Raw genomic sequence first — 19091 nt, 5'->3', positions numbered from 1 at the left:
TTGAGATATGTCATGGCTTTCATTTCCCTTTAAACGGCATAATTTTGTAACATTAAGTAGATATTAAGATGGTACTGCTGCTGTACTCACTGCACATTTTGTCACTGGAATGCCTGCAATTACATTACATCCTCTAATGGCTGATCATAAAAAATCATCATTATTGCCAAGAGCCTCATCCTTGTAAACAGCACAGGCAGATTATTGCACAGAGTTTAGTCAAGGCGAGTTTATCTGTATAGTACCTTTCAACAACAAGGTAATTCAACTTGCTTTACAGAGGATATAAAAGGCATTAAGACAAGATGTAAAAGAAACATAAAGAATTTTGTAATCGTGTTGATGTGGCTGTTTACATTTCAAACCAGCCTCATGGTTTTCTCCGCTTTCTTTTTCTCTGGTTTTGCTGAATTACTCCAAACAGGATGGAGCTCCTACACACTGCTCACTGTATTTAATCTGTAGTCCAAAGTCTTCTGCATGACATGATGGAGATGCTTTTGTACAGTAAATTTGTGTTTCTCCTCTCTGATCTTGTATTCTCATCATGGCAAAGCTGCTGTGGCGCAACTTTAAAATGCCAGCCTGACCTTTATCAGTCTGCTTGAGACTAAAGCTGTTCACAGCGGAAGCGTTACAGCTAACACACAGACATACTCTTCTGCATGTGCTGTACATACACACTGCCGATTAGTACACACACATGCATATGCCACATAATTTTGTTGTTGAGTAAAAAAAAAAAAAAACATGTACAACAAGTCAACATTTTTTTTACTATCCAGTGGGATTCAAAAGATGGAGCTTTGTGTTTCTCAGCTGTGACAACCTGATATATGCAAACCTGCACTCACATATAGATACACTCTTTATTCTCTGTTTCCCAGAGACACACACTTGAAGATGATAGCTGGCTCCATCTCTTCTTTTCTCACTTTGTTGATAGCATTCACACATTCATCACTGTCTAAATGGAAAGCTATTAAGATGTGGAGGCAAACAGGAAAGAGAGGGAGCTGCTGAGGCTTGGCTGCTCTCTGGAGGGACCTCTGGTTTATTTGGATTTTCAGACCTCAGGCCATTTTCAAAAACTGTCCTCACAGACCAAGATCCCTGCATGGACGGTTACACTGGTTGTGCTGACCAAATGTTAACGACATTCCCACCAGCTTCAGCTGTATTTTTGTGCTGAGCAGCAAATGCTAGCATATTAACACGCCACATATAGATGGCAAACATGGTAAACATAATTCCTGATAAAGATCAGGACATAATAGCGTTGTCATTGTGAGCATATTTGCATGCTGATGTCAGCATTTTGCTCAAAGCACAGCTGTGCAAGACTCTGCTGTCAGTGCATCTTTATTATTGACATTAACCTTTTTCAGGTGTCAGTAATGAAACTTTGCTCCTTAAAGATGAACAAATAGCAGAGCTCAGCAGATACCATGCACAGGGATTTTTCTTTAAAACAGAAATTTAACTGATTTTCCCTAAGTGTCACAGGATATTTTTATTATTCCCACATGCACTACTGCAAAAAGACATATTTGTTAACAGACCCTAATCATGAAGTAGATTAAGTACAGAAAGGCCAACAATATGTGCATGATGAGCATGAGGTCAAACTCAAATTCCTCTCTACACCATTCAACCTGTTATGGATTACATAAAAAAAACAGTATGGAAGCGCATTGCATTCACAAAAATTCACAAAAAAAAAAAAAAAAGATATCGCATAATTACAAAAAAAAAGAAGATCTCCTAATTACAAGATCAGAATCTTCTTATGAGAAACATTAAGCCTGGTTATTAATCTTCACTAACCGAGGGTATAAGATAAGACAGTGGACAATGATGGTGCTGTTGCATTTAACCAGCTTTTATTTCCTTCTCCAAGTCTTAGGGCTGCTGTGAAACTGCACCTACTTAGGGCAACAAAAGGTTTGTCTTGGGTGTGTCGGTACAATAGACAAACAAGAAAGGACAGTAGAGGAGATACCTGCACTGCACACCAATGTAACTGGGCTAGAAAACAAGTAAAAGGTCCACAAGCTGAGGTCAATGCAAAAATAATCAATTTATTCAAGACATAGGTTCAAAAAACATAATAAAAAGCGACTAAAAACAGCAGCAAATGTTTCAGTCCTTAACTATCATCAGCACTACTGACATGAGTGCTTCACAGAACAGATAGACACAGACAGATTCAAACCAGGTGGTGCCACTAATTAGATGAGAGCAACTCTGAGGAGCAGAAGCCTGACTACCAAATCACAATGACCTGTCCTATGAGTACTATACTATTCACAACATCCTCAAACACCAATGTATGATAGCAGAACATAATAATATACAAATGTACAAAAAGACACAACTATACACCAAGTAAAAGGAAAGAAAGGACAAAATATGACAAAGCATGTCTAGCAGGGGTCATGCTTGTACTTGTACTTAATATTTTTGTTGTATGTTTTTATTCTGTGAAGCACTTTGTGCTGCATTTTTAATGCATGAAAAGTGCTATACAAATAAAGTTTGATTTGATTTGCAGATGATTATAAAAAAGCGGGACAAATTATGTTGTTTCATTCAGGCCTGAAGGCTGTTCAATTTTAAGAGGAAAGATCCATCTACTTTCACACTGCAGGAGTTCTGTTTCCAGATCTGTATGTCTGCAGTCAGGGTTAACTGCATCAATGCCACAGAAACTGGGTGCAGTAGCTGGATGTTTGGCCTCCTTGAAGTGTCTCACTACAGGGGATTTTGAATCCGCTCTATGAATAGAGCTATGCTAGTTGCCAGCTAGTTTTACCTATAAATTGCAGACCACAGGGACATAAAAGAAGGTAAAAAAAACACCAGTGGAACGACAATAAATACATTTCTGAATCTTCTATTATTTTTTGGTGATATGACAAACAAAACTATTGGCTTTCTTGCTGTTTTGGCAGGAAGTGCAGTGACAGAAAGGAAAGAAGCCCATCAAGCCGTCCATACCTCCTTGTGCAATATGAGAGGTGTCTGTATGTACCAGCATATCACAGAGAGTGCAGCTTCTGGAATGGACAAAAAGGGGCATGGGTAGCACTGATAATAGTCAAGGACTGAAACATTTGCTGCTGTTTTCATTCACTTTTTATTATTTCTTGCACTTTTAGCACCTTGCTAGCCCAGTTACATTGGTGTGCGGGTATCTCCTCTACCGTCCCTTCTCCATATGAAAACACTAGGAAAAAAATTTTCATTTCATGTGAATGGCATTAATAATAGTATGTCCACACTACACAGGCAAAGGCGTCGGGACTTCTGAGGCAGACAGCCTAGTCTAACCTGCTGATAGTCGTTTTCTTTCTGCAGGAACAATTAGACCAATACAGGATGCTTCATGGACATACAGTATAGTCATTTCCAGGTTTTTCATAATTTTATCTTTTCTCATAATTACCAGATCCTGATCTTGAATTTATGAGATCTTTTTTTGTAATTACAGCTTATAACTCAGGGCAGGCAGTATCGGGTGCCATTCCCTCCGAGCCCACTAGGGTTCATTTGTGCCTGTGAAGAAAAATAACTGAACTGCTGTTTATGTGTATGCAGCACATTATGATATGTAGAGAACTTAAAGGATATGGGGTAAGGTGGTTGTTGTTGTTATCATTCTCTGCTGATTTATCTGACAATGGCTGTGTGGTACACAATACAAGAATAAAAAATAAAAAATTACAAAATAACGATTAAAAAAATGTTTGAAAAATCAATCTAAAATATGCTTTTTTTTCTTTTGTGAATGCACTGCACTTCAGTATTTAAGAGTGGCTGAGCCAAAATAACTTAATCAAGCTAAAGATTTTATTTTGCAGATTTATAATGTGATTATAATAGAGGCAGAAAAGGTCGCAGTAGAGAGCTCCTTGAATTTAAACATGCCTGCCTGCTACCGACCATTACTCCCTCTCTGTCACATGACATTTTAGTCTTTCAGGGACAGTCGGGACAAATCTTCCCGCTGCCACTTGAACTTGCTGACTGAAGCTTAATGCTCACAAAGGTCAGAGACTTGTCAGCCGCCTCCACGCCAGACCTGTCAATAAAGCCCTCATGACCCCAGGTGACCCCTGACTCCACCTGTTGCCACAAAATGCCCCAAACGGTTTTCCACATTTGGCCTCTTCTGTGTTTGCTGAATCAGCAGCTAAATGACACCAAGCACATCAGAGACAGAAGAGTCATACACACAGTGATTTAATCCTGTTGCGCATAATTGTAATTAATTAACTATGAGTCCTGCTCTAATTTTATGTCGCTCACATTTGTTATTAGTGACTTTCAGTGATGCGAAATTGACCTCACAGTTTTAAGCAACTTGAACCCAGTGATCGTTTCTGCAGGACAGAGACAGTAACAGCATTTTTATGACCGTCTACAACCATCTGGAGACTCATCCGGCCTCCACTCTGTCTCACTGTGCAGCACATCCATTCTCAACGTGTGTAGGGACTGGTATAACTTGTTCCTAATAGACGGAAATAACGATCAGGAAATAATTCCAGTCATGTAATGAAATTAAAGCACTGAGAAACTGCTCATTTGTAAACTGTCATAATGGCTCAATAACAAGTGAACGACACCAGCACTGCTGCAGTTTGGGGTTCAGTTACACTCCGAAAGAAAGAACAAACAAGGTTTGTGCTCAGTGCTGTTTGGGATCCAAAACAAATGATCAGATTAAAGCCGCAGGAAGGGAATGCTACAGTAATTAAATACATTTATGATTTGACATCCAGTTAGGGCAGTTGTGTGCAAAGTGAGGGTGCAGAGCTGTTGCAAGGGGGGAAATTAGAACCCAATAACATTATTAGTTGCTGCTTTGTATCACAGTTGTTGCTGCAACTGCCATTGTTGGAGTAACTGGTTCCACTTATGCTTCAATACAGTCAAAATGTACGCTGTGAAAAAGATCTACATCCTGATGAATTCAGGAACAAGAAAGAAACACGAATGTCACGATGCTGGCATGCACTCAAGACTGAGGTTAGCAAGCAAACAAGCAAACATGTCAGTCACAATCAAAATATAAAGAAGCCTTTCCTGCTCTCCATTTTACTGTCAATCTATTCCTACAACTTAAAGGATTAACTTTTTAATCTTCTGTGATTTTTGTTTTGGTTTCCAAAGAAGGGCATACCTGAAAAAATGGAAATCACAGCATAAGGACATAATAAAGAGTGTACAGAGTATAAAGAGTTTCTGAAAGTGTTTTTTATAACCTAACTGTCAGAAATTCTCCTGAACAGCTTCCCTCAGAGGGGAAACTCACCTTTGCCATGAAGTGAACACTGTAAATATGTTATGGTAGTTTTGATATAAAAATTTTTCTGGGGGAAAAAGGCATCTAGATAGAGTCAACGTTTCGAGGCAGTATAGCCACGCCATCAGACTATGTTTTCACGATGTGCTTTAATGTTCTCATGAAGGGATTAGCAACCTCAAGAACTAGTTTGTTGGAGGCTCACAACTTTTTTTTCACCAGTGGCTAAACAAACTGTCTGGATAAAGTCAGTCTATTTTCACAGCTAAGTGGGTGAATTAAGGGTTCATTCAACCACACCAGAGTTGGTGATTGTTGGAAACAGTGAAAGGATGAGCCAAGATGGCTTCTGTGAGTAAGGCCAACATGATAAGCAATCAATCAATACTGTGATCAAGATTATTTATCAGGATTATTCATTGTTTTGGGGACAAAATATTGTTATTGCACTTTTATATTTAAATAAACAGAGCACTGCTTTCACTTCCATGTGCTACACTCCTGCTAATAAACAAATATTTGCATCAAAATAAGACTTGAAATAATGTTCCTCTGTTCCATGAATTCAGTGCATCTCCTATGGACACATATCCACCACTTTACTTTTTACTTTTAAATTCTTTTTTACAGCAGTCATGGTTCCATTAAACACTGCAGCATTGCCGTCATGGACAAGGACAGGCATTCAGTGAAATAACTTATGCCCAGTTATCAAAGAAATAAAATGACACTCATCCTATTTCTATGGATGTTATTCTCTTTGGCCTTCACACATTCATTGTACTGCAGACTGCAGAGTTTCTTTCAATGGTTCAACAAGTGACTTGTGTCGCTTTGTGGTGCAGACAGTGTCATGCACTCTTTGCATATGATTTGTTCTCTCCTAAAAGCGAAATACTTCCAAAGAACGGGCAAAACGAAAATCAGCAATCAGCCATCATCATCCGTCTACAGCTGCAATGTTCAGGAAAGTTTTTCTCAGGCTGCCGCTGCAGGGTGCACGCAGAGCGGACAGCTCTTCAAAAGTGAAAGCTGGCTTTTAGTTTAGGAAGCGCTTGATTTGATATGCAGCAGAGTTTTCTATGAGCAGAGCACCAATAGCGCAGTTGATGATGGTTATTTAATTTTGGGAAGCCAAATTTATGATTGTGATTAATATTCAATCAATTGTGCATCCCTTTACGTGGGTTTTATTTTGTTTCTGTTGACAATGATTAATTACTGCTTATTTAAGCGAAGTCTGATGAGTTTGATGAAAGCGATTTTGGGGTTTTTCTTACTCTATAACCAATAAGTCTAACTCTGTAGGAATCTTTTCAGTAATGTTGTCAGACTCTTATCAAAACAATTAGAGCCTGTCAGTGGGAAAAACAAGTGCTTTTAATGGACCTAAATTGCTGGTGCAAACATGCCCCGAGTGTTTATATTGCAGCCTGGTGGCTGATGGCTGCAGCGCTCTCGCTCAATACTGGACCAATTTAATGAAATGTTATTCCTATTAGCCACTAAGACACAAAAAATATCCTTTAACTCTGGATTTTTAAGTTTATATAGCATGCATGAAGCCACACAGCAACTCCTCAGCATGGCAGCGAATGCTTGGCGTAAAAGGATGTGACGTTTTGTGGGCCTTCCCATAAATACCGAGCATGTCTATTGACTATAGACTGAGAAGAAGGAAGAAGTAAGAGGAGACTTGTAGAGAAAGTGAACAGAAAATCAATTCCAGGTCACAAATTAATAAAACAAATACAAATCAATAAATAACATCATGCTTTGTGCATTTTCTTTCTCCCTCCTTTTACCCCAGTATCTATCCCCCTCCTCACTCTCCGCTCCATCGGCTTCATTCGTCACCAGCCTTCCACTTCCCCCTCCCTCTTGCTCATCGGGGGGCAGGTTCAGCTGCAGTTCGTCTGAGGCACTGAAGTATTTAAATACTTTTCTTCTACATCTGTTAACAGTGATTTGTTGCCTATTAGACTGAAGTGCTTGAGGTCTGGACACACATGCGCACAAACACACGCAACTGGTAGAAAGACAACAGATAATGATTTCTTTGTTTACTGCCAGCGGCGCAAGCAAAGGGTCTGGGGAATGAAAAAGAGGCGAAGGAAGAATGGATTTAAAAAGAAGTGATATAAATGAAGATGGATCCGAGAAACAAGAACTCCTGGAGGCTTGGTACACATGCTGACTGTCTCATCTTTCTGATTTAGCTTCCAGAGGCACAAGAAAACATACAAACATGCAGAGAAACACACCAGCACACTGACCCACTGTGCAAACGCTCACGCAGGGAAACACACACACAAAAGGCTGCCGCACAGCTGAGCTGATACAGCGGTTAATGCTTCACAGTTTGTCCTTGAAGTCTCTGAAGAAAGAGCCATCCGTGACCGTCTGTGAGGCTGAGTGTACACTAATGCTGATAAAGTACACTGCTGCTGGTATATTTCACTTCTGGAACACAAACTTGTTTCAAACCAAAGTGGGTCAGGCTTTGTAGTGAGCTTTTACTAGGTAACAAGAATCATACAAGTCTGTTTTATATTCTGTTGGGGAGGTGAAGACCCTGTTGTACAATCCATCCAAATAAGTGTGCGCCTGTTGTATATCACCTCCGAATAGACTTTTTAATTGAAAATTATCCCAAAAAAGACTCCAAAAATGGGATTGAAATGTACCAATGCACAGTGAGAATCCAATAATTTGGGTTATTTGTCCTTTTTTTCCAGTAATGACAAAAGTTTGCTCTTTACAAAAAGAGATTCTTAAAGGTCACAGATGATGTACATGGCTCAATTTTCTGGGGATTACTTTAGACGCGAGGCCTAAGACGAGACGTGGAGAATAGAGAAGAAAGGCAAGATGGGAGTCAAGGGAGAGATTAGAGGAAGAGGAAAAGGGAAGGCATCATATGTGAGGAGAAAGGGAAGCAGACAGCAAAGTGAGAGGATGAGGATGTGGAGGAAGAGACGGGGGGGACCCAGGGGAGGTATCAATGAGGCTATCGATCTGTCCATCCAGCACACGCCTTGCCGTCCTGTCACTGTCTTCCCTCATCTATTCGCATCATCAACATGGGATGGATTTCCTCACTGTGGCTCCTCTGTATTTGCATGAGTGTGATCGGGATGGATGGATGGATCAAAGAGGAGGGGGAGTAAAGGGAAAGCCTAACCAGTCTAACAGTCTCAGTATAAACAGTACAAAGATGTGCCATCATTTGGATTTGGCTGCACTGTTTGCGCTGGAGGAGAATGTGGTTTTAAATAGTTAAGTCTTAACACTTGGCTTTCAAATTAATAAGTTACGACTGCATATTTGCATACCCAGCAGGACATGGACATAATATTCCAAAAACTGGCATCATTGGCTTTAAAACGAGGGCAAATTTATGAACGTGTTGCATATTTTATGACAGATTTTACAAGAGCAGAAAGATATTATTTGCAGAGTTGCATTCATCTTGTGCCTGATCAGCCTTGAAAACTTCATCAGTATGCATGTGGTGTGCTTTGTTCTTATGATGCTGACAGAAAACAAAGTTTTAGTGGTTAAACTTTCAATTCGGAATTTCCAGTGTGATGTATTTGCTTGTAGGAACAGCTTGTGTGTGTGTGTGTGTGTGGGGGGGGTGGTATTACTGTTACTTTTATGAAAGATGTAAAACTCCTGCAGATGTTGAGGTAGTTGGAAGAAATTATGAGATGATGAAGCTGGTACTCTACCAGCAGAGACTTTGCCATATTGTTGGTCTATTATTTTATTCTTAAATAGCTTCTTGACTCCTTTTTTTTACTGTATTATGATACATATATAAATAATGAGATATAAAATTACATATGAACATTAAACATTTATTTTTTATATTTAATTCAATTAATTTAATTTAGGAAAAATGGCCAAGAACAACAAAACATGGTGACTCACAGTAGGGACTGCAGCTATTAGATGGTGAATTAGGGTGCCTAAATATTGGGCCCCAGATGATCTCAAATGTATCATACAAATTGAGTTTATCGTATAAAAGTCTTTCAAGGTGAATCCCTGGGAACTAGTCTCAGGGATTCACCTTGAAAGACTTTTATCGTATAAAAGTCTTTCAAGGTGAATCCCTGAGACTAGTTCCCTAAGCCACATTTTACATTTTAAAGAACTATTAAAGCTTGTGTCCTCGTCACAAGGGCTTAAATCAAAAGGGTTTAAAGGTTTTTACAGCTGATTGTTGAGTGTCACTCAGAACTTGTCAAATACACTTGGGGGTTGGTGGAGTAAGATCAAACCAACAACCCAACTGTATTTAAGTCTCCAGACACATGCAGCACTTTTAAAGCCTTCTACTTGGGTTTAATGTGATGCTTGTCCCAAAATCCAAAACAATACTACTGAATTACTAATGAAAACAACAAAGTAGCACAGATATGCTAGCATCTCTGTGGAGCTGAGCTTAGGCACAGTGGAGCTTAAAGTGAAATGACAAGGAAAATAATAACATTCTGATGTTTAGTAGGTAATATTTACTGTTTTTACAATCTCAGTGCTTTAGCAGGTAAACAGCACTACACACAACATGGGACTGATGCCAAACAAAAGTATTGGACAAATTAAAGCTCTGACCTGATGATGGCACTAGGTGAAAAGTTAGTGTCAATGTCAATGCTCTTTCAATTTCAACTATAGGTTACGGATCACAGTGTGAAAGTGAACCACCACATCACTGCTGATCGCCACAGCACCAGCACCTCCGCCGCCAGATGGGCAGGGATCTCCAGGGAAAGTCAAACAACGCTCATCTGACACAGAGCTGGTTGAACATCAGCAAAGTTTCTCTGCTTCCCTTCACTGGTTCCTGTACAGCAGGGTCTGCCTTTTTTTCACTGTTATAATCATTAAAAAGCAAAAGCAGCATGTGTATACATTCAGTAGGCTATATCTTCAGTAGCTAGCTAGCTAACCCTACACTTTTCAGGGTTTGATTTTGGTTTTGGAACAGGGAAGAAACATCTATCTTTTTCCAACCTCTCCAGGTAACGAGTATCATTAATACATGACGTGCTCCAGGCACAACATTTAGCTCCAAATCCACAAAACCAGCCTCAACAACAGGGATCAACAATGTAAGGAGGATTCATCCTCTGGGGACTACAAATGTCTGTACAAAATTTCACCACAATCCATCCAATAAATGTTGAGGTATTTCGGCCTGGACCAAAGTGGTAAGCCAACCAGCTGACTGTCATTGAATAGTACCAAGGTCAGCAAATACATGATATTGAAATCATAAGAGGAAAGTTTTTGTAACTCTCAAATATAAGTCTATACTATCCAAAGCTGAAACTTGTAGGCCACAGAATCTAAATCAGTTACTACACTACCCAACAAAAGACAATCTCAAATCACACACAGGCACCAGCACACAGGGCTGCTGTCTCATCTATCTCGCTCTGCTCATCTGTTTCTATTTCTGTTTATCCCAAATCTCCTCTCCTCTCCCAAAAAACAATCTCTCTTCAATCCCAAATAGCCTCACTAACAGGAGATTACACTGTTTACCAAACAAAGACGCATTGTAACTCACTGACATTCACAGCTACAAACAAAGCCAGTGAGACAAGAGAACGACAGAGAGGGGGAGGAGAGAAGAGGAAAAAATAATAAGGAGAAAAAATAAGATGCCTGTGTGCTAAAAGCTGACATTTTGATTCTCGTTCACTTCATCAGCTGATGTCTACTCAGCCCACGGTCCATTAGCTAAAAGTCATTAAGCCTAGTCTGCAAGATCAATTGTCCATAATAATAAATACTTTAATATCAAAGACAGAACACTTCCGTCAATAAGTCTAGCTGGTGTCCTGTCAGAGGGAATGAGTGCTCTGACTGAGCAAACAATCAGTCAGTTAGCCGATCAATTATTCAGCCAAACAAACAATCAAAGCAGTTATTTTGGCTCAGGTTATTTTTAAGATCTGAAATATGGCATGACATAAAAACAGAAAGAAAACCCTCCTCTTTGGTGCTCTGTGGCTGAGAGCATTCAGCCGATGTTACTGGCAGATCAAACAGAGAAAACAGTGTTGTCGTGCAGCACGCTTTGGGACTGTGTGGGTCCCGGCCTGCGAAAGGAGGTTAGCTGGTTGGAGTCTGACTACGGGCTGAAAACCTGCTGACGGCACTGCCAGGCTAGCTGCTGACTCTAGACCTCTATTTGTGCGCTCTGTCCCACCTGCTCACTGGTGGAGCTCAAACATGCAAAGACACACGTGCTGCAAACACACACACACTCCAAAACACTGACTTGTCTTTTTCCTCTCTTGAAACCTCCCATTCCATATCTTCATTTATTTCCAAGCTTTATTTCCACTCACTTAGAAGGAATAGTCAGACATTTTGGGAAATATTCTTATTTGTTTTCTTGCAGGGAGTTAGATGAGAATACTCTCGTCTGCATGCTAAACATAAAGCTAGAGCCAGCATGCAATTAGCTTAGCTTAGCATAAACACTGGAAGCAGGGGGAAATGGCCAGTGTTGTGCATGAACACCCTGTTCATTAAACAAGCTCATGTTATTGGTAAATGTTGAATGAAACATATCTGTTTGCAACTAATGAACGTGAACGTTACTGTAACTCTTGCAAGAGTTAATGACGCTCAGTCACTGTGTTTAATGGCACCCAAGGATTTATGGGACTCAGCATGCTTGTTTTGTGTTAAAGACTGTTTCCCTGTCGATTTGTGTTTCCACCTGCCTAAATGTAAACTAAACCGTATCCCTAACTCTAACCACAGAGGAGGGGACTGCCCTTTGTAACAGGAGGGAAACACTATTCGACATGGGAGCAGACAGGCAATTAAGACAATGCAGCTGCCAGTACTGCAGAGGCCACTTTATATGAATATTTGAAAGAGTTTAATGGACAAATGAAATCAGATTCCTCTGAAATAATCTCATATTTTTATGCAAATTCTGTCTGCAGGGTCTGGAAAAAAACAAAAAACAAAACAAGTCCGAATTTCAGCAACATCAGCAACAAGTCTGAAATGACACATCGAGTTGAAACATCCGACCAGTCTCGGGAAATATGAAAGAGTGAATGATGATCGCAAGATTTTATAAAATAAAAAAGTGAATGAGTTCATTTTTTGGGATTGTGAACTTTTTATAATTTCAATATTGTGAACTATAAGTGGAAATTAGTTCATTTAAATCTGTGTGAACTGAACTGAACTGAGTTAGCTCTTGTTAATTTTGAACTTGCTCAACACGAGAAATAGCTACATTATTTACTTTTCTGATTTTGTATAGCACAAACAAATAAGATTCAACATAGCTGTTTCCCCCGCTTTTTGTCTTTATGCTAGGTAAATAAATTGTCTGCTCTCAGTAGCTTTATGTTTAGCACACATTCCTTTAAAGATATAGTCTCCAGGGACAAATTTCACTGGTTTGATATAACCATTGACGGTTTCAAATATATTAACAGTTACAGCCGCAACTGTTAGTTGATTATCTGAATTGTTTATCAAAAGAAAATTAATCCCAAACTATTTTGATGATCAATTAATCGTTTTAGACATTACTGAAAGCCAAAATTGTCAAACATTTGCTCGTTTCAGCTCCTTAAATGTGAGAATTTACTGCTTTTCTTTGTTAACTGTAAAAATAAATGATGTATAATGTAGTAAATGTATAATAAAGACAAAAGAAGCAATTGGAAGCTGTCACTTTAGGTGCTGTGAAATTGTGATGAGCATTTATCACAATGTTTCTGACATTTTAAAGACTAAACGATAAATCCCTTAATCGTGAAAATAATTGTCAGGTTAATCAATAATGAAAATAATACTTAGTTGCAGCCCTATTAACATAGGAGGGAAAAGTACGGTTATGCATGTGACACAAACATTAAGGAACCAAACTGTCTCTCAGGGACAGATTGCAATTCATCTCTTATTGTCATGGTTGCATTCATACTTGGCTTTTTTTTGATAGGCAGCTATAAGATTCATGAAGTATGACGTGTAAACAGCCCACAGGCCTACACCACCACATACTGTACCTGGCTTACATGAGCTCTGATTGTTCCCTAGTGGATTTCCATAATTGTGCTGCAGTGGCTGCTGCGATATTAAGACACAACCACCGCTCTTATGTTTAAAAGATCAAAGATCTCGCCACCTTCTGCTCACTGTGAAGACGCTGCATGTCACCTTTAGTTTCTGGTGACAGAAGTGTCCAATTACTGAATGTTTTCCTTATATAAAATGATTGACTTTGATCCTGCTGGAGTCACAGATAGTTCAGTTTCTATTTCAGTGAAGCAATCACTGATTCAGTTGTGCTGGTTCCTTCTTGTCTGAGTCCTGCTCGTTATTTAATATTTAATTATGCAAATTGATGTGGGTGGAATCCACACATGGAAACACACGCATTAGTCCAAGATAGAGAAATAAATGAATATGAAACATGTGTGTTTGTTGTGTGTGTGTGTGTGTGGGGGGGGGAGGGAGGAGGGGGGGGTTGGGGAGTTGTGTATACATATGAGCGCCAAAGGAGGAGGTGTTAATGTGAAGTGAATATACGAAAGCATGTTTGTGTGTGTGTGTGTGTGTGTGTGTGTGTGTGTGTGTAGGTGTGTGGTGGCTTTCTTACCTTGGCAGGTGAAGCAGTGAACATGGAAATGAGTGTTTTTGACGCGCACCACCTCCCCGCGACACACTTCCCCACAGCGCTCACAAACGATGGGCGAATTTCCACGGCTGGAGAGAGGGGAGCTGCTGTTGTTGTTTCCGCCATAAAGACCTGACTGGTACTGAACTGAGGAGAGGAGAGGATCAAAAACATGTCACTTATTGTCATTTTGAAGGCCTTCCTTTGAACTGAATTCAAACATCTGATCAAAGCGATTAAAAAAAAAAAAAAAGTGAGACAACTGCCACGGAAAGATAAGGGATCTGATGCATCTTATTCTCAGGGAAGTGTCTTGTTACAGGAGCCTGTGACTGCTAAACATAAGCTTTAATGTATAATGAATCTGAAAACAGCTGCTCAGGTTTGTCTTATATATAAGGTAGAAATAAGAACCACAAGTTGACTTGTTCTGAAACATCAGAACAGATGTTTGATTTGTTGTCCCCTTCAAAAAATCCAATATGGCCTTTTCATCCTTGTGGATCAATAACACAAAACCCACAATCAAACAGATACACAACACAAACACAAACATTATCACACACAGACACTTGACTGAAGGTTACAAGGAGACAAAGAAGGCTTGGCTTTGTAAGTAGTGGTGGCTCCTGGAAAGTCTGTTACTCTGCCAGGGAGATCAGCATGACCATTCATTACAAGGTGGAGGCTTAGGAGACAGACAGAAAGAGACACATGTGCAGAGACAGACATATACTAACTGAATGAGACACTTCAAGCTGCTGGTGGCCTTCAGTGTTTGATAGTTGCCAGGAAATATTCAGCTCCTTAGTTTGTACTATTGTTGCAATGGAAACATTTCACTATTGTGACTACTACACTTTATAAATTGCTTGATTAATTACTTCTCGATTCAGTTCTTCATGTTCAGTACTTTCTTTCTTACTCCATTTAAGGCAATCAGAGAGGACGCTCACTAAGAATTGCACTGCACATCATTGCAACTTGTGCACATGACAATAAAGCTTTGAATCTTGAAATACACGTGCAGAACACGACAAACACACACAGTATGAGAGACAAAGAAGGGCACATGAGGTTGTTCTGGGATTACACCTCTTTCATCCTCGCTTATGAATCTGTTCAAATCCCTTTCAGAGAGACAAAAAAGTCCTTTCTTTATGCTTTCTGAAACACACACACACAGCCCTGTCCCTGTCATCAGTACCGAACAGATTCCACTGACTGACACTAATTGTGATCAATATTGATTTTGATTTCCCGTGACAATCAACTGACCTCTCTTCGGTGCGCAACAATCGGAGCAACAATTCTACTGTATTCCACTTCATTCAATTACATTACAGTTAATGCTGCTGCCTCCCAGAGTATTATGCAATCGCAGCACACACACACACGTGCACACACACACAACATGCTGGCAGGTTAAGCTGATGACAGCAGGAGAGAGACAGAGAGTTGTGGATCTATAAATGTTTTCAGGAGAGAGGGAGAGAAAAAAGAAAAAAAGGTATAACTGGGACAAAAATGTTTCCCAACAAACTGTATTATCAGTATGTGTCTGTGAGCGTGTGTAAGTGTGTGTGTGTGTGTGCAACACAAACGCTGGCATTGGCTCTGTAGCCAGATGGCAGCACGAGGACTGGAACCACAGACACAGAAAGCCACCTGTGTGTGTTTGTGCATGTGTGTGTGTGAGAGAGTGTGTTATTTCTGTGTGTTTTTTATTGGTAGTAGGTTTAAATGTATGCTCTAGTTTATGTATTCGATGAAGGTGACAACAAGTGTGTACATGTAATGTATGTGCTCCAGTGTGTGTGTGTATTTTGCATTGTCTTGAGACAACTGACCAGCAGCCAGGTAATATCCTGTGCACACACAGCCTTTAAACGTCTTTTGGTGCAGCAGATCTATATTTCACCTGATTCCCAAGTCTGTTAATTCATGACCCCTCGGATGGATGGAGGCCCCTGACCCCATGTTGGGAACCAGTGATCTGGGTTATGGCTGGATCAGCCAAACTCTTTTCCAGTTTTATCTGAATAAGTTGTAGTCAGGTGCAGTTTTCCAATAATCTGCATGAAAAAATATCTGAGTAAAAGCTAAATAAATTATATCCTGTTTGGCCACACCCGTGTAAGGTTAGGAACAACATCAAAACAGCTGCTGATAAGGTATCAAACAAAGATATCAGAGTCAATTTGTGTCACTGACCGTATGGTAGTGTGCTACAGGGAAGACAAATCATCTCAAATCATCAAATCATCAGCTCTATTTCCCTACAATTCTGCCTAAAGTGGCTTAAAATCTGCACTCTTTAAAGCTATGCATATTTATTCTGACCTTTGACCTCACGTACAAACAGCCTGGGTGAAAACCAATAAAGCCCATAGTGTGAACCAAAGCAGTCAGCCAAAAGATAATCCTCCTCTTTTCTGTGGGAGATTTTTGGGGTTACAGTCGCCCAGCCAGGGCCCCTCTGCTACGCTGACACGGCCGTAACTGCATCACAGCGTCGCCCTGCCAGAACCCTTATAAGGTTAAACATCTCCCTGAGGTGAGCAGTATAAAACTGAATGGCTGCAAGGAGGTGTGAGGAGCTGCTCACGTCTGCAGAGCTGGCTTTGTTTTTTTTTTTATTTTTGGAAAATAGATTTTGGGATTTGGTGGTTTCACATTAATGAAAAAGCCCGCTTCATGTGGCTCTATGTTTAGACACTGGGACATTTTAATATGTGCCTGGCACAATGTCGACCAAAGATGTGCTGCTTTGTCTTCCGGCTATCAAAGAACTGCAGGCTTCTTTTCTTCTCTCGGAAATACATGAGCAGCTGTCACAGGCGCTCGCTGTCTCACTTGACTACTATTGATTCCTATAAGTACTGATTTCTGGCCAGATGAGCAACTTCTACATTTTTATTAAATGAAACGATTGATGAATTGATTGAGTCCTGCGACTGTGGGGATTTCTTCAGTAGAGGATCCCTGGTTGTTATCAAAACCACAGAAATCTATATCAATCCACGCAAAGTAACAATGATGAAAATACTTATGAACGCTGTTGGATATCAATACATGACATCAGCCTCTGTTTCTAACCTTCACTGACAGACAGCTAATGACATGATGAAATACAGTGTCAATAAGTGTCAGTGATCAATATCCTCAGTGAGGGACTGTTTATGTCCACTTCAGGTTAATCCCTCCCAGGACGCTGTGTGTTATTGATTAAGCAGAAAACACATGAACACACACATGCATGTGTGCACTTTAAACTCACCAGCACACACACTTACACATATCACACACACACACACACACACACACACACACACACACAGATTGCTTACCATTTGTCGGTCCACTCATGATGTGCAGAGGGATTCAAACAGCTTGCCTGGTCCTCAGAGTGTGTATCAGCAGCCGGACCGAGCACTCGTGTCAACTCTCTCTGTCCCTGTCCGACTTGAACCTCTCCCTCCCTCTCTGCCTCAGTCTGGAGAGGGCTTTCCCTGCTCCTCCCGGCAAGCGGATTATACTGCCAGACGGCGGACTACTGTACCTCACCCTGCGTAAAAGCAGCCGGTTGAGGAATTAAATCGAAACTGACTCTACCGTCCTCCTCCTCCTCCACCTCCTCACGCCCTCAGCCTCTACCTCTCCCACCCAACAAACCCCAGCGGTCCTCTGGTGCGGTGCAGAGGCGTCCATCCCTCCCTTCAACAGTCAGTGCGCTCCCGCGGACGCCCGCACGCCCGTGCGCTCCTGTGTGAAGGCTGAAATGCTGGATGGTGAGTTTCTGAGGCTTTTCAACAGAGTCGGAGCTGTCAGAGCGTCTTTCACCGGGCAGGACGAGCTCCTCTCACGGTGCGAGAGCGCCCATCAGCGTCTGAGCTCCAAACTGCTGCTTAAAAAACACCAGAGAAACCTTAAGTAGCTACAGCATGTGGCTCTGATGCAATCCAGAACTAGTTTAGGGAACAGGGGAGTGACATAGAGGCAGATTGAGTATTATATTTTATTGACAGATATATGGGCTTAAATGTAACTTTGGGAACAGCCCTGGCCAATATACCAAATAAACCACCCCAAAAGAAAAGCTATAATCCTAAACTTAACATCCTACTGAGGCAGAGAACAGAGAAAAGGAAATCTAACTAAAATGGCGGCTTCCTCCAACAGGGAAAAGTCCAGTATGTAGAATTTAGCAGCATGTATTGGCAGAAATGTTTGAAAATAGTTTATAATCACCAAAAAATAAGAATAAGGTGCTGTCATCACCTCTGAATGAGCCGTTTATATCTTTATAGGGAGCGGGTCCTCTTGCAGAGTCCACCATGTTGTTTCTACAGTAGCCCAGGATGGACAAATCAAACACTGGCTCAGAAAAGGCTGTTCGCATTTTCACACCTTGGCACACGAGAAGTTTCAGTTCTCCGACGTCACTGTTACATGCCACAAAATCCTACACACAAGATCTTTAAGATACAAGAAAAGAAAAAAAAAAACTAAATAAAAAATAATAATAATAATTATAAAAAAGTTGCACAAATGACTTATTTATCACCTGTTTATCTTAAATTGTTTAAAACTGTTTTATAAATTAACTCATATTTAGGGTTCATGCTCTTGACTCGATGCTTTGCTGAAGATTACTGTGGATTACTGTTACGTCTGACGCATTTCAGGATTCACCGTTTTTATGCTGCTGTTTCATGCCTTGTCAAATTTTAATAAATTAAACTATGAAACTAAGTTTGATAGCAAAAACACTGGCATTCTGGCATCAACCCGACAAGAACATACACTTAAAAGAAGACAAAAATGCTCACAACACACAAAAGTAGGCAGCAAAAGTAGCTCTCATGTGCAGCTCAGTGTTTCTAATAACCACCAGATAGACTGTGATTGGCTGCAGGTCCCCAGGTTCACCAGCCAATAGCACGAGGGAGCCGGGGCCCGCAGAGCCTGAGGAGCAGTGTAGCACATATTAACACATTTTATCACATTCACCTATGGGGGACTGTAACAGGCTCCATATGGGGGTTAATTGCCAGTAACTGCCTGTTGGGATTTTACATGAGACGTGTTTGTAATTTGATATTT

The 19091-nt window shown here is 40.4% G+C and overlaps 1 protein-coding gene across 4 annotated transcripts in view; it reads right to left on the bottom strand.

The window, feature by feature from the left end:
- The window catches only part of LOC117272585 (actin-binding LIM protein 3-like), a 58789-nt gene extending 41000 nt beyond the window's left edge, over nucleotides 1-17789 (bottom strand). For 2 of the 4 annotated variants that reach the window (XR_013492356.1, XM_033651546.2), the window contains exons 1-2: nucleotides 17336-17789; nucleotides 13968-14132 (exon numbers count right to left, since the gene is read on the bottom strand). Coding sequence is in view for 1 of the 4 variants with exons in the window: in XM_033651546.2 (XP_033507437.2) it covers nucleotides 13968-14132; nucleotides 17336-17354 (184 nt within the window). In the remaining 3 variants the exon portion in view is untranslated. The remainder of the gene's footprint in view (nucleotides 1-13967; nucleotides 14133-17335) is intronic. The other 2 variants (XR_013492357.1, XR_013492358.1) reach the window with 1 other exon arrangement.
- Nucleotides 17790-19091: the final 1302 nt, after the last annotated feature.

This window comes from Epinephelus lanceolatus, chromosome 11 (genome assembly GCF_041903045.1).
Source record: "Epinephelus lanceolatus isolate andai-2023 chromosome 11, ASM4190304v1, whole genome shotgun sequence".
Classification (NCBI taxonomy): Eukaryota; Metazoa; Chordata; class Actinopteri; order Perciformes; family Serranidae; genus Epinephelus; species Epinephelus lanceolatus.
Note: the sequence above shows the minus strand (reverse complement) of the source record. Positions and strands in the feature narration are given on the sequence as shown.